General features: G+C 41.9%; 1 protein-coding gene across 4 annotated transcripts in view; it reads left to right on the forward strand.

The window, feature by feature from the left end:
* Positions 1 to 14,413, forward strand: part of erlin2 (ER lipid raft associated 2) — a 46,918-nt gene extending 32,505 nt beyond the window's left edge. For all 4 annotated transcript variants that reach the window (XM_061817985.1, XM_061817987.1, XM_061817986.1 and 1 more), the window contains 4 exons: positions 9,793 to 9,884; positions 9,965 to 10,054; positions 10,389 to 10,468; positions 12,674 to 14,413. In XM_061817985.1, coding sequence (XP_061673969.1) covers positions 9,793 to 9,884; positions 9,965 to 10,054; positions 10,389 to 10,468; positions 12,674 to 12,847 — 436 coding nt within the window. In that variant the 3' untranslated portion in view covers positions 12,848 to 14,413. The remainder of the gene's footprint in view (positions 1 to 9,792; positions 9,885 to 9,964; positions 10,055 to 10,388; positions 10,469 to 12,673) is intronic.
* Positions 14,414 to 15,307: the final 894 nt, after the last annotated feature.

The following is a 15,307-nucleotide window of genomic DNA, read 5'->3' on the forward strand; positions in this document are numbered from 1 at the left end:
AAAATAAAAGACATCGAGACGCAAAAGGCAATACAACACAAATTATATGAATAGGTCATTCTTTCTCTGCGGCCCGGTAGCAAATGCCTCACGGCCCAGTACCAGTGGTTAGAGACCACTGGTCTTTCCTACCCCGGTGCCATGTTTTTTTTAAATTTTATTGGTGCTAAGATGTTTACAGTACTACGTCAAAAGATACGACAAGGCTATAAAACTAGGAGTTGAATTAAAATATACCGTACAAGATGGCAATACCTTTTGCCTAGTCTAGGGGTGTCCAAACTTTTTGCAAAGAGGGCCAGATTTGGTAAGGTGAAAATGTGTGGGGGCCGACTATTTAGCCTGACATTCTTTGAACCATTAACATTAAATACAAATTAACTTTTTGGGATTTTTTTTTTATTTAATTACAAATGGCATACTTTTACTTTTACATTTTTTTTACATTTAGTTTTTTACCAAAATCACAAACCACAAAAAATTAAGAAAACTATAAAGGATATCTAAGTTCATGTGAAACATTACATATTATTCACTATTATATGCTCACTGTAGGAAAAGTGCTGAAAACAAAACAATGATCACTGCATATTCAAACTGTGATTTTGACCATCACAAAAAAATTAATTAACTGAAATTTAAAAATTTATTCAACTCAGAGGACTTAACAAAGGTCTTGCCTGCACTAATGTGAAGGGTGATACTGGGATCTTGACTGCAGTATGTAGTCCATGTCTGGCTCAAGAGCAGTGGTTTTGATGCGCAAGACGTCACGCAGGTGAGAGTCACTCAGTCTCGTCCTCATGCGGCTCTTGTTAATGTTCATAACGGAGAATGTCTTCTCGCACATGTATGTGGAGCCAAACAAGCTCAGCATTTTCTTTGCAAATGTCCGAATTGCTTGGAACCTGCCTTCATCCAGCTGGCGGTAGAAGTTGACAAGAGGGAGCTGTTGGTGCCGACTGCGATGCTCGGCGTCACACTGCAGCTCAATGAGCTCCAGTTGCAGGTGGTCTGGAGCGTCATCAGGGTCCACGGAGAAAGGAGAGGAAAAAAGCGTGATCTCCTTTTCAATAGCTGCAAAGTCCCGAAAGCGCTGCTGAAACTCCTCAATCAGAGATGAGATGTCTGCTGCATACTTTGTCATTTGCGCACTGATATTGATCTGTGGGAAACTGGTCACAATTTCCTGCAGCGACGGGAAATGTGCGGTATTGGGCTGCGCCTGTGACAGGTGTCTTTGGAAAAGTAGCAGCTTGGTCCGAAAGGCTTTGATGTGTGAATACAGTTGGCTTACCACTGCATTTTGCCCTTGAAGGCTTGTGTTCAGCGCATTCAGATGTCGCGTTATGTCAACTAAAAATCCCAAATCAGCCAGCCAAACAGGATCATTTAATTGTGGCATGGGTTGTCCCTTTTTAGTCAAGAATTGTCCAATTTCCTCCCTGAGAGAGAAGAAGCGCTGCACCGCAGACCCCCGACTGAGCCACCTTACGTCGGTGTGATACAAAACATCTCCGTATTCAGCCTGGATGTCGAGAAGAAACTGTTGAAACTGGCGGTGGCACAGCGCTTTGGAGTGAATATAATTAATAGTCTTTATCACCGGTTTCATAACATTATCATATTTCATATATTTGGCACAGAGAACTTCTTGATGAATAATACAGTGGAGTTTAATAGCGCTGCCTCCTTCTTCGCTGACTTTGTTACAGACAAGGCTTGATAATCCACTCCGCTCGCCAGCCATGGCAGGTGCGCCGTCCGTAATAATCCCGGTGACTTTATTCCACTGTAGTTTCATGTCATCTACGGTGGAACAAACAGAAACAAATAAATCCGTTCCTCTTGTTTGGCCCTTCAGACTCTGGAGGTCCAGAAGCTCTTCACTCACGTTCATGTCATTGTCCACTCCTCTTAAAAAGATCAGTAACTGAGCGGTGTCGGACGCATCCGTGCTTTCATCGCACGCTAACGAGAAAAAGTCAAACTCAGTTCCTTTTGCCTCTAACTGTCTCTTAATATCTAATGAAACGTCTTCAATTCTCCGTACCACAGTATTACGAGCCAGGCAAATATTGGCAAACTCTTGCTTCTTCGCGGGACAAATTTTCTCAACCATTTTCATTACACAGTCTTTAATAAATTCACCCTCAGTGAAAGGTTTGCAGTGCTTTGCAATCAGCGTTGCCACTTCGTAGCTTGCCTTTGTGGCATTTTCATTTGACTCACGGACTCTTGTGAAAAAGCTTTGCTGTGCCGTTAAAACAGCTTCCAGTTGCTTCACTTTTTCACCGCGTTTGTTCCCAGTTAGCTTGTCGTAGCTAGCATGTTTCGTCTGGTAGTGCCTCTTGATGTTGAATTCCTTGAAAACAGCCACAGTCTCTTGGCAAATTAGGCAGACACAGTTGTTTCGTATTTCAGTGAAAAAATACTCAAATTTCCACTTGACCTGGAAGCGGCGGCCCTCACGGTCAACTTTCCTTTTTTTGTTTACAGACGCCATGTTAGAAATGGGCTGGGCTGAAACGATCACGCAAGGTCAAGGGTCACGGCGGCCAGAGTGCGGCCACAGGGCTACTGCCATCTTCTGGTGAAATGAAAAATATGAAAAATAGCTTTTTGTACACATGTATTTTATACTGTGGTCAACAGTGCTGGCGGGCCGCATATTATTGATTTCATGATAGAAGCCGCGGGCCGGTAAAAATTTGTCCACGGGCCGCAATTGGCCCGGGGGCCGGACTTTGGACATGTCTGGCCTAGTCAATCAAGGATGCCATTGCAATGAATAAGGACAAGGCCGATAAGTATAAAGTGCTTAGCAGCCAATATTGATCAGATCGGTGTAGTTTACTTTATTGTTGATGTTAAAGGTCCACTGACACGTAAAATGTAATTTTAGTATGTTTTTAATTTTAAAAAAAAAGTAAAATAGTCAGCCGGAATGGACCAATCTGTTTTTTCACCACATGTCAGGATGTGACCCTTCCCCCTACCCTGACCTATGGGCACGAGCTGTGGGTTGTGACCGAAAGAACAACATCCTGGATACAAGCGACCAAAATGAGTTTCCTCCGCAGGGTGTCCGGGCTCTCCCTGAGAGACAGGGTGAGAAGCTCAGTCATCTGGGAAGGACTCTGTGTCAAGGCACTGGTCCTCCGCATTGAGAAGACCAAGACGAGGTGCTGGGGCATCTGATTCGGATGCCTCCCAGACGCCTCCCTGGTGAGGTGTTCTGGGAATATCCCACCGGAAAGAGACCCCGGGGATGACCCGAGACACGCTGCAGGGACTGTCTCCCGGCTGGTCTGGGAACGCCTCGGGATCCCTCCGGAAGAGCTGGAAGAAGTGGCCGGGGAAAGGGAAGTTTGGGTATCCCTGCTGAAGGTACTTCTCCCGTGACACGACCCGGAGAAGCGGTAGAAAATGGATGGATGGATGTCAGGTTGTTGTCGTATATGGATTTTTGCTTCTACTGCCATGAAAATCCTCTCGAGGCATTTGTGTTGGAGAAAAACCAGGAACTGACATTTTTTGCAGACGCCCACACTGGTGGGTTCGTGTGTTTATACCTGTTTTAATTGGAGGAAAGTAGGTGTTTTTTATGACAGCTGGCTTTGTTAGTGTTAGAATGCTGGCTCATTGTGTTGCTGGATTTTGCTCAAACACTTTGGAGGAACACCCAGTTCGTCGTCAAAAATGGATTGCACAGGTGCGAAATGACAGGTAGAGATAGAGCTTTTAAAAAAAAAATAGTTCAGGGGGACCAATTTGACTCACAGTTTATAGCTTATGTTACGTATGAATTTAGAATAAATCCCCTTGGTCAAACTGGCAAAATAAAACATCACTTGTATTGCGTTTAAGACAATTTAATCACACAGAATACAAGACAACACAAAACAGCAAAATAGAAGTACAAAGACAGTTTAGTAGAGTGTGACACGACCTAACTAGCTTACTAGACGTAAAGTCACCAAACTTGGAAAAACTTCGCTGAAAGCAGCAATAATAAAAAGCTCCATCCGCGTCCGACGATGTAATCCTTCTCAGAACGTAACAAAAGATCCACGTCATAATAACTTCATAAAGTATGTAAGTCAGGGGAGCTAAATGTGTCGATGTGCGCGGCCCAGTGTTCTCGCTCGTCGGCAGCCCCCGGCGTTAGCCCCAACGCGGAGGTGGATTGGGCGGGGAGGAGAAAAGAGCTTCCCCCACCCACCGGTGTCTGGGCACCTCTGAAGTAGTTACTTCTCCCAGCATGGGTCCTCCTGAGTTTGCTACATACACAAGACTTGTAAAAGTGTTGGGAAATCAAACAATTATAGGCCCGTCATTTTGAATATTTAATCAGGTACCTCGTCCGTCTGTTGGGGAGTCTGTTGTAAGTTAGAAGTGATCCGCATGTCATCTAAATATGGCTCAAAACGATAGGGTAATATTGCCCCAGTCACTTCACTCAATTGTGCGATATTCTCATCTTTGAAAAGAGCTTCCATGTCAGAAGGGGCGTCAGAAAAAGCCGAAAATCTCTCATAGCAAGTGGCACAGCTTCTTCTCATTGGCGACTGTCCCAGTGTGACATCTGCAAATGATGTTGCAGGCAATATGGCTGCCACCGGGATGTCGAGTGAGACTTCCGCAACTTTGCGCATTGACACGCTCGCCGCTCATTTTTTTTTTTTTTTGGTATAGATATTGAGGTGAATAATATTATATGTAGTTTTCATAACATCCATTTTAAAATGTATATATGGCTGTCAGTGGACCTTTAATGGATGGCCCAGCTACCATTAAACTACCATTGCATTCCCAGATTGATCCTTTCGTGCATTTATCCTAATCAGATGGTCACTTTGTTCGGTTTCTTTATTCATGTTCATTGTTGCAACTCTTTTGAATCAGCAATAAGATAAGCATTCATTTTTTTTTCAACACACCCAACCATCTGGTCCTGAATTAAATTTGAACAGTTTTCACATGACTGCACCTTAATATTGACAGCAATCAAATGTATGCACCCATCCTCCTGAAAGAAATTTAATTTTGTGTACTTGACAAACATAATCCCAGAAACCAAGGTTTAGATTTAGATTTCACATGGTATAAGCATTGGGTGGCACGGTAAAGCAGCTGTAAAGCGTTGGCCTCACAGTTCTGAGGACCGGGATTAAAATCCCGGGCTCGCCCTGTGTGGAGTTTGCATTTTCTCCCTGTGCCTGCATGGGTTTTGTCCGGGGACTCCAGTTTCCTCCCACATCCCCAAAACATGCATTCATTGAGGTCTCTAAATTGCCCCTCGGTGTGATTGTGAGTGCAACTGTCGTTCTCCATGTGCCCTGCGATTGGCTCACAACCAGTTCAAGCTGTGCCCCACCTCCTGTCCAATGACAGCTGGGATAGGCTCCAGCTCTCCCGTGACAAAATGGATGGATGCATGGTATAAACATTGGTGTTAGAAGTTGCTTTCAGATATTGCTCTGCTCTCCACAAACCACGGTGGTTCACTTTTATGTGAATACAGTACCAAGTTTATAAGGTTTGTAATCAAACACCATACCCCCAAAAATAAATAAATATACAAATACAAAATCTCTTAACTTGAAGGTAATGAAATTTTATTGCTGCAGCTGCTCAGTGTGTTTCATCTTACCTGGCCTTAAAAAGCCATAATAAAATCACCACTAAATACAAGAACAAAGCCAGCTAACTGTCATAAAACGGGAATTTCTTTTTTGTTAGATAATGATGGCTCGGACTTTCCAGACATTTAGAAGTTATGCAGCAATGAGCTCATAGGCCCGTTACTTTCTTGGTTACAGGCATAACTGGACAAATCAATGTGTATATTTTCTAGACAATTGGTGTGGAATTATTTCAAAACAATTACTTTTAAATATGGACAGCCACTTTTTGTGGCGAATTAAGTTGTGCACTAACCATGGGTGTGGGGAACATTGTGAACCGTTGAAATGCGCTGTCATAGTCAATCCAGTTTGTTATAAAGACAGATTTTGGGTGAAATTTCAGGATGAACCTTAAATATACCTTTATAGGTAAATCTACTGAACAATAATTTGACTTTCTCAACTTTTTAGTGTGTATGTCCAACAGTTTAGTGTTTCAGTAGTTTTTGCACAATTTACTGGTCTCTAACAAGGAGCTTAACACACTTTTGATACAAAATGTGTTCAGAAGCAAAGGCTCAGTGTCAGAGACCGTCATCAGAAGATTGAAGCAAAGATATTGCAAGAGTCACAGACATTCTACACACATACATTCTTGGAAATGTTTAGTGATTTAAACGCCTGGAAACAGTTTATGGTCCGACCTACTTGGGCTCTACATTTACCAAGAGGATTATAAATAGTGTGGAGGGTGCGGGGGCTGCTGGTTTCGTGGCATTTAGGTGTACCCTGCGTTGTGCCACAGCGCGGGCGATAGTGGCACAAAAAAAAAAAAAAGAAAAAGGGTGAATTCAGCTGCTCAGTCATTGGGGGCAAGTAGGGGGAAACTTCTGAAATGGTAAAACGCACATGAAACACATTATGGTCTTTAAGATAAGCAGACTTGGTGACATGCGGGGACCCTTCATCTGATTGTCCATTCGTGGCGGAAAAAAAAAAAGAGGAGAAAACTCTAAAAACTTCCACGATGTGAAAGTGTGTCTGTGTGCACGAGTGTGCATGCTTTGGAAATACAGGCGCTCACCTCCGTGAAGCTGTGAGCCGTGAGCAGTCAGAGAAAATTGAGTCCCATTAATGGAATTAGTTTCAAAGCTCAATGTCACCACAATGATGTAGGAATATTTTAGATTGAAACCTTTTGAATGCAGCCATTCTCCTTACGCTACTAAGCTGATAAGTCAAATTTGTATGAAGTCGCAACAAAAACGTGTCCTCTTAAAACCTCAACGTGATGAAATTAATTTTTAACGTCTCACATAATTTCATAATTTGAGAACAAAAAACATGGAACATTTTCAGTTTTACATGAGCTTGTAATTAGGGAACCATTTGCCCAAAAGCACATGATGCATGTGTTCACATTCTATAAAGGATATGTAATATGTACTCTGATTTGACAATGTCATGTTAAATCCTCTCTCATTTAATAGTGTTTTGAGATTTTTGACAATTACGAATTTTCAGGGCCGCTGCTATTTTCGCGAGTCACATGACCTACGTGCGTGGATGTGACGTGTTAGGTGCCGCAACAAAGGCTCAATTACATGGGACACCATTTATGCCCAGCACTGATTTCTTGAATTTATCCTCATCTGATGAAGAAATAGCAGTATCGGTTGATAGGGAAGATGGAGGAATACTTCCATGCATAGCCGTGAGCGCCACCCGTGGGCCGCGTGACTAGTTAGCATGCCAGACTCTCATTCGTTATCAGGATTAACCAGGACTCGCAGCGGCGGCTGCGGGATGTCGCACTGCGCAATTGAGCTCTCCACCGGCAGCCGATCCCAAGCCCACGTGGCGCAGAGGACGTGCGCGTATGGGTTTCAAGCGGGAGGTGTCAGAAAAGTTATCACAGGGATAACTGGCTTCTGGCGGCTAAGCGTTCATAGGGACGTCGCTTTTTGATCCTTCGATGTTGGGTCTTCCTCCACAATGCGGAGGAAAAAGGCGTGAGTGACACGTGTTATGCGGGAGACAGACACCCCCAAGCCGGCTTGCTGGCTCCAGTACAGCACTGCTCACTGCTGTGTATGGAAGTATTCCTCCGTCTTCTTGATCAACCGAGCTGCGGAGCCACTCATGGCTGTGTATGGAAGTATTCCTCCATCTTCCCGATCAACCGATACCACTATTTCTTCATCAGACAAGGATAAATCCGAGAAATCAGCGCTGGGCATAAATGGTGTCCCATGTAATCCAGCCTTTATTGCAGCACGGTACACGTCAAATCCGAGCACGTAGGTTATGTGACTTGCGAAAATGGTAGCGGCCCTGAAAATTCGTAATTGTCTAAAAATCTTCTCAGTACACTATTAAATGAGAGAGGATTTAACATCACATTGTCAAAATAGAGTACATATTACATGACCTATTGGATACATTGTTAATGGCAACCAGTGGATTTCCCCTTTAAGAAATCTTAAACACGAGTATGGATCCTGCAGTAAAGAAGATAAAAATGTATCAATTTCATACGAAATGGGAGGTGGACAACTTTTTCACGATGTCATTTTCGAAGTGCGGTTGCCTCATCTGCCAGTGGAGTGAAATGAGGAGCGGCATTTTCAAACAGTTTATGGAAAGTATGACACCGACATTCCGCTGAAAAGCAAGCTGAGAATGAGAAAACTGAATGAACTGAAATCCCAACTGGCTAATGTGTGGAAGGACAGCAGTGATTGAGTGTTTCTCACTGCAATTGAACGAATCCACTGACGTGAGTGACACATCCCAGGTGTGCATTTTCATTTGTATGGTGTTTAGTGGTCATCGTGAACTCTGTTAGTTACAAAAAATGTTTAAAGTTAATTATGTTGTATAATATTGGCTCATGCGATAATGCAACGCACACAGACATACATTTACACATAAAGAATCCTCAATATACTTTTTTTTTTTTTTTTTTGTAGTGGGTAGATCGTTGTAACTTGGTCATTCTATTTCATCATTGGCCATTCTAAAAAAAAAAAAAAAAAAAAAAAAAAAAAAAAAAAGTCACACTCCCCCTCCCCGTCGATTGTGAGAGGCTGGATGCTTGAGAAGTAGATCTTGGGGTAAATAAGTCTGGGCAACCCTGCTATAAAGTTTAGCATTATGTACTTATTATTATTGTAATCGCTGTAGCTCTTGAACATGTTGACAAAGGCTGCAGACTTTTGAAAAGTACCGGGCGGCACATTCACCCACATTAAGAATTGAGGCTACCAGCAAGCCTCACTGTGTTTTGTCACGGCTTCAGTTCTCCAATGTAATCAAAGCTGTTTATGGAAATATTCTCAACCAGAAGAAAAAAGATCCCTAACAAAGACCCATAGACCCAAACACAAACCTGCACCAAGGTGCTTCAGCAGAAAAAGACACTACACCAGAGTCGCGGAAGGGGGGAAGGGTAATGGCAAGTTGGTATTAATTTCTTGGCCAACCTCATACATTGATCATTAAAATCAAATTTATTTCTTTAAACAATATTTTGCTTTTGGTATGAAACATTTGTCCTGGCTAAAGCACAGGAAAATGGATGGAATGGCATTTGAATATTTATTTAATATTTTGGGCTTCAAACAAGTTTTGTATAATATTTAACATAGTAGTGTCCCTTTATTTATTTTTTTACTTTAAGAGTGTTTAAACAAGAGAAATGCCTGTCTGAGAAGTTTATAAAGTGTGTGGATAGGGGTTTAACGGCCTTTAAACATGAGAAATGAAAAAGAACATACTGTAATTGGAAAAAAGCTAAATGGGAACGAACACTAAAAAAATACAGCGATGTTTAAGCATTATGTTCAAGTTTTTATTGATAGCCATTAGCGGGGGGGGGGGGGGCATATTTTAACCGCATCGGGGAAAACGGCAGTGGACGTCACGGTGCTTGAAAAAAGTAGAGGATTGTCGTCTATAAAAAGAAAAAGAATTCTACTACATGGATTTCACTTAACGTGGGTATGTTTTGGAACTTAACCCCCGCGTTAAATGAGGGAACACTATAATACATATTTAATGCGTGGGTGTATGTGGAATGAAAGCTACAACAGACTAGCAATGGCACTTGCACTTGTACAATTTGTAGCCTCTAGTATTCAAGTTTGTATATTCCCCTCAGGGAGAGTGAGAAGACAAAGCTGTTGATCTCCCAGCAGACCCAGAAGGTTGTTGAGAAAGAGGCAGAGACAGAAAGGATCAAAGCAGTGATTGGTAATGGATTATTTTTAAACACTAATCATGTAAAAATTGCAAAGCTCAGAGAAAACTTCTAAATTTACATTGCCTTTCAGAGGCTGAGAAAGTGGCCCAAGTGGCAGAAATCAAGTTTGGACAAAAAATCATGGAGAAGGAAACTGAGAAAAAGATCTCAGAAATTGAAGGTTTGTATCCAAGGCTCAGATTTTTATGAATTATACATTCTTTTTTTCTGCAACAGAAGATGTTTGGCAAGTCCTAACAGGATGTGCACAGTTGCAATACGAGTGACTGTGTACGTAACACTATGTGGATAACCCTTTGCGACTGCTCATCCGGACTCACAAATACTGGTGGTGCTTTCAACAGAGCCACATTCTTTCTCTGCTTTGCCAAGTGTGTAATTGTTTGGGACATGTAATCTCTTTCACACGCTATCTGATCTGATCTTGTGAAATCCTCAATGTCACTTACTTGCAAGACAATTCAAGCAATGCACATAAATTGTGATGTTCCTAGATGGGGCTTTCCTAGCACGGCAGAAGGCCAAAGCAGATGCTGAGTTCTACACGGCACTGAAAGCAGCAGAAGCCAACAAGGTAAGAGATAAATGTTCAGGTGAGTTAGCCCAGTTAAATAAGGGAGTCTCCCTTGCACTTCTTCCATGGATGCCAAAAAGTGTTGGCTCACTGAGCTGGTGTTTGGTTCAAAGGCACAAACACTATTCAGGAACCATCCCCCACCCATGAAGGTAGATGGAGGCTACCCTCTCGTCTTCATGGGTGATCCCTCACCACCGAGGGGAGGTCCATCAGTATGCCAATACCTGCTTATACTCAGTCACTGCTGACAACTCTAGAATGGAAAGACATTCACAACCTCTCCCTACAGGACAAGTTCTATAGCACAAGCAGTGCATCTGCATGCACACCAACTCCTAACTGACGAGACATGACATTCTATCTCCCTGGAATCTTAGGCCACCACTAGCTCACAATGCGACCAACCCCCTTGAACGCTCTTTTGTGTGCTGAGCCCATCAGAGCAGGGTTCCAGCTGCCTTTGGTCAGTGCCAGGGCAGACCCCATGGGTGACTAGCCCGGCCGTCAAGTGCTGGTCTTCAAACCCCACCCTCGGGCCATTAAGGGGACCCGCTGACCTGCGTCGAAATGCAAGTTCGTTTTATCTCGTCATAAGCTCTGAGTCGTACTTTGACTGGCCCCTCACCTACAGTAGGACTTGTTTTCCACGGCCAGGATGAAAACCACATTGTTCCACCTGAATCTGAGATTCATTGTCCTAATGGACACTCCTCTCCAGAACCCCTGAATATTACCTTACTTGAAAGTCTGATATGAGGATTGTAATCACCCTGAAGATGGAACATACGTTCCAGGTCCCCCTTTTTAAAAAGTGGGAATCCCACCCTGCTATGTAATTCCAGAGCTACTTTCCCTGATGTCCACGTGATGTTACAGAGGAATCAAGTAGGGCAGCGCCACAGCACCAGCAGCCCTTTTTAATCACCTTGGTGACCTCGACCTAAGAGATAGAAGAACCCACCTCAGAGTTCCCAGACTGCCTTCTCATGGGAAGCCATGTAACTGTTTGGGTTTGGAAGTTTTCAGCCCGCCACCTCACATCGTGAATTGAGGTCAGTTGTGCTCCACCCCACTATACAGAGTGTAGATGCATTGCATTCGCCTGAAGGATTATTGACCTGAATTTCCTCTGAGCTGTCCGGAGGTCATTTTCCATGACCTCATCAAACTTCCTCCATCCCACAAGGCAAATAGAACTCATTTAGCTTGACTGCATCGCTCAACCAACTTGTTCGGGGATTCCCACCATGACATGCCGCGACAACCTTATAACCACAACTCTGGTTGGACAGCTCAACAATGAAGACATGGAACATGGCCCGCTCAGACTCAATGTTTCCCACACCCCGTGGAGATGGGCCAAGTTCTGTTGGTGGACTTTTGGACCTCATAGTGTGATTGGGTGTTCCAGGTTGGACCATTATCTTCCCTCACCCTCGGAGCCAACTCATGTTGGATGTTCCTAACATACACACTCAGCTTCCATCAGCTTCTTGGACCACTGGGACACACAAACTTCTCCTCCATGATAAAATAATGGACTCCATCTGTTGAATTCAATTCCATGCCAAAAGACTGTGTGGTAGTGTTTTTAAAATTTCATTTGGCAACTTTGATAAACTGGGGAGTACAACACAAATCCATATGAAGTGTCTTTCTGAAGGACGCGTTAATCCATCAAAAGTGTCTTTCTGAAGGACGTGTTAATCAAGCCGTAGTTTTATTCTGAGAGAAAATTTACTGCACTTTTGTATTGTTTAGACATTCACATTTTTTCTTTGCTTCAAGATCTGAAATACACTGCATCCTTTTGACCAATTGTCATTTTCTTCACGTAAATGTTCTGACAGTCTTATTTTTAATGCACAAATAAATAGTCAGTAGTTTATAGAATATGACGTGTTTTTTTCTCATTCAAGTAAAGCCAGAGATACATAAATACAGTATTGGTTGCTTTATAATTTTCCAGAGCTGTCCACCAGCTTTAGTAACTGTGATAATGTTTAAAGACGAATGACAATCCTCAGCCTGTTGCTTTTCATAGATGTTGATTGTGATGTTAATTAACAAACCAGAGTACATTTGTAACTTTGCAGATCTGAATAATGTATAGGGTCCCATCAAACTAAAGAGACTACACCAAGGGCCAACACAAACCTGAGTTTTCACAATCAAAAATTTCCTTTGTTTTCTTTCGTTCAGCTGAAGTTAACACCTGAATACTTGCAGCTGATGAAGTACAAAGCCATCGCCGCCAACAGCAAAATCTACTTTGGGAACGACATACCCCAGATGTTCATGGACTCAGCTGGCACCTCACTAAAGTCCTCTGCAGCTGTGGATCTGGTAGCAGAGCAGATTTTGGACAGGGATTAAGCAAGGAAGCTACAGTATATTGGGACAATATAGAACCACCCATGGGTGGTGCACTTGAGCATGTTGGGCAGCTTCACCTTCATCTTAGAAGACTCTTTGCAGACCAGCGCCCTTATTTTCACAAGTATCTCAGAATTACTGCTTTAAAAATCTGTGTTTGGGTACGTATGGAAAACCTCAGAATAGGCCCTTTCCAGGGCAGCCTCAAATGTTACATAGCAACATTGCTGGTATAAAAGTACGAGGTGGAAGGAAAAAAAGTTTATACACATCGTCCACCCAGTTTATTTGGCAACCACTTGTGTGGCAACAAGCAATTATTAATCTTTTACAATTTTTTTCCCCAGTTACTATAACCCCGTCCCAACAATTCTTACTCATCCGTGGACTTTGAGTGTTGTTATAAAATAGCCAATTAGTTGTTGATTGGATGGATCCAATCAAGTTCTGTCAACCAAATATGTAGTAAATCCAAACTTTCAAGTGCAATTTTTTTAAATTTAAAAACAAAATACTAGGTCCAACTTTGATTATTCCCCATATCCAGTTGATCATTTAATACAATTTCAGTACGCAGTGTTGTATGTTACATACTGGACCTTGGTCGCATTCTAGCGGCTTATAGCGTTTTTTGACCACTTCCCATTTTTTTCATGAAGTCGACAAGAACCAATGCAGGTGGGTTGACAGTGAGTGAGCTCAATCTCTATAGGAGTGGCTGGTGGGTGTTGAAATCCACTCTTGTCAGCCTCTACTTCCAAGTACTGCACAAGTCAAGATGAAAATTGTCCTCACTCCGTCATCATTTTTGCATCGTTTCTTTTCTGTTTCTGTTTTACACTGCAGTGGATGCATGTAGAGTAGCAGTGTGTTCACCCGTTTTTCCCCACATTGGGTGTGATAACCACTATCTTTTACACATTGTGTATGAATGGGACAAATCTAGTCTTTAACCACAGTGATATAGGCCACTCGGGAAATTTGCCTGAGCCCTTATTTGTTGATGTGTTATTCTATGCAGGCATGAGGGTTCTGTCATTAGCAGACGTAAGCTGGTTTTGTTCCAGTCCAAGCAAAACAGTTTAAAAAAAAAAAAAGAAAAAAAAGTATAGCTTGGAAATGTAAGGCTTTAACTATAAAACTTGAGGTCTATTGATGGAAGAGTGAGTGTTTTATTGTGACTGCTAGTTTTTTACATTGCAAAATTTGATCAGGTGAAAGTGAGTGCACTTTTGTGTTCTGTTATGAAAAGCTACCTATAATGCTACAGTTGAGCAAATTTCAAATTGTACTTTTATCAGAGATGCTGTCAAATTACACATAGTTTTGTTCAGAAGTATTTGGAAAATGAGTTGTGGATTTTTTTTTTTTAAATCACCACAGTTGATCAGAACATGATTCAATTCATTTTTGTAATTAACACTATAGTTCGGTGCTCAGTAGTGTGCAACCTGAGTGCAACCATATTCTCGCAAAATGTTGACTGTCCTAATGTACTTGGACAAAGGAATATCAAATGTATCTTTTTTTGTGAAGGAATTAAAAATCCTTTGGAATCTATGACTACCTGAAGTCTGTAGCCCAAGAACATCACCAAATCTGAGTTTCCTCTCCAGAGATGATTTACCTGGCTTTCATTTCTTGTCACCTCCTTTCTTTTTTTCGTTTAATTTTTATGGTCATGGCTTCTGTCTTTTGCTTTACCATTTTTGTTCCGTTAGTAAAAATCATGCTCCGTTAAGTTGAGATCATGCAGAATCTGACTTATTGAAAAATATTCCGTTTATATGTTTTTTTTTTTTCCCAAAGATGTTTCTGGTAATTTTCCACATGAACTTTTGAATGCTACATGCAAGCAGAATAGGGGACAGGTGTCAAACAGGATCCTGTCTGACACGGTACGGAGCTCGTTAAAGTAAATCGTCATTTTCCATAATTCTTGCTAAAATGTGTGCCAAAATTTTGTAAGTTTGTATTACAAGTATATATGTTGTTGCTAAACCCCATTTTGCAGTAACTTGAATGGTAGTGGAATAAACATTTATCCTTGACTTCTGATTTCAAAACCAACTATCAATCAATTTGTAATGTATAGGAAATATGATGAGGGGATTAAAATTGTTTGGCAGTCAAAATGGACTTCTGAGCCATAGGGTAACTACAATATGGCTTGTGACAAAAATAAATTTGACACCCCTCGTAGAAGGACCCACCCCACACTATTCCCGTTACTTCTCTCAGTGGTTGGATCAATAAATACTCCAAAGCATTATTCAATTAACAGCCATTTAAACTGGCAAAACACTGTACAACCATGTTCGACAAATGTTAATTTGAATCGAGCTCTCCTGTTCCTTCTCTGTACTTTCTTGCTATCATTTAATGTAGGATTTTTTTCATCTGTTCAAAGTTCAATGGCAAAATTATATACTGTGTGTGTGTGTGTGGTGTGTGTGTGTG

The sequence above is a fragment of the Syngnathoides biaculeatus genome, chromosome 4 (genome assembly GCF_019802595.1).
Source record: "Syngnathoides biaculeatus isolate LvHL_M chromosome 4, ASM1980259v1, whole genome shotgun sequence".
In the NCBI taxonomy this organism is placed as follows: domain Eukaryota; kingdom Metazoa; phylum Chordata; class Actinopteri; order Syngnathiformes; family Syngnathidae; genus Syngnathoides; species Syngnathoides biaculeatus.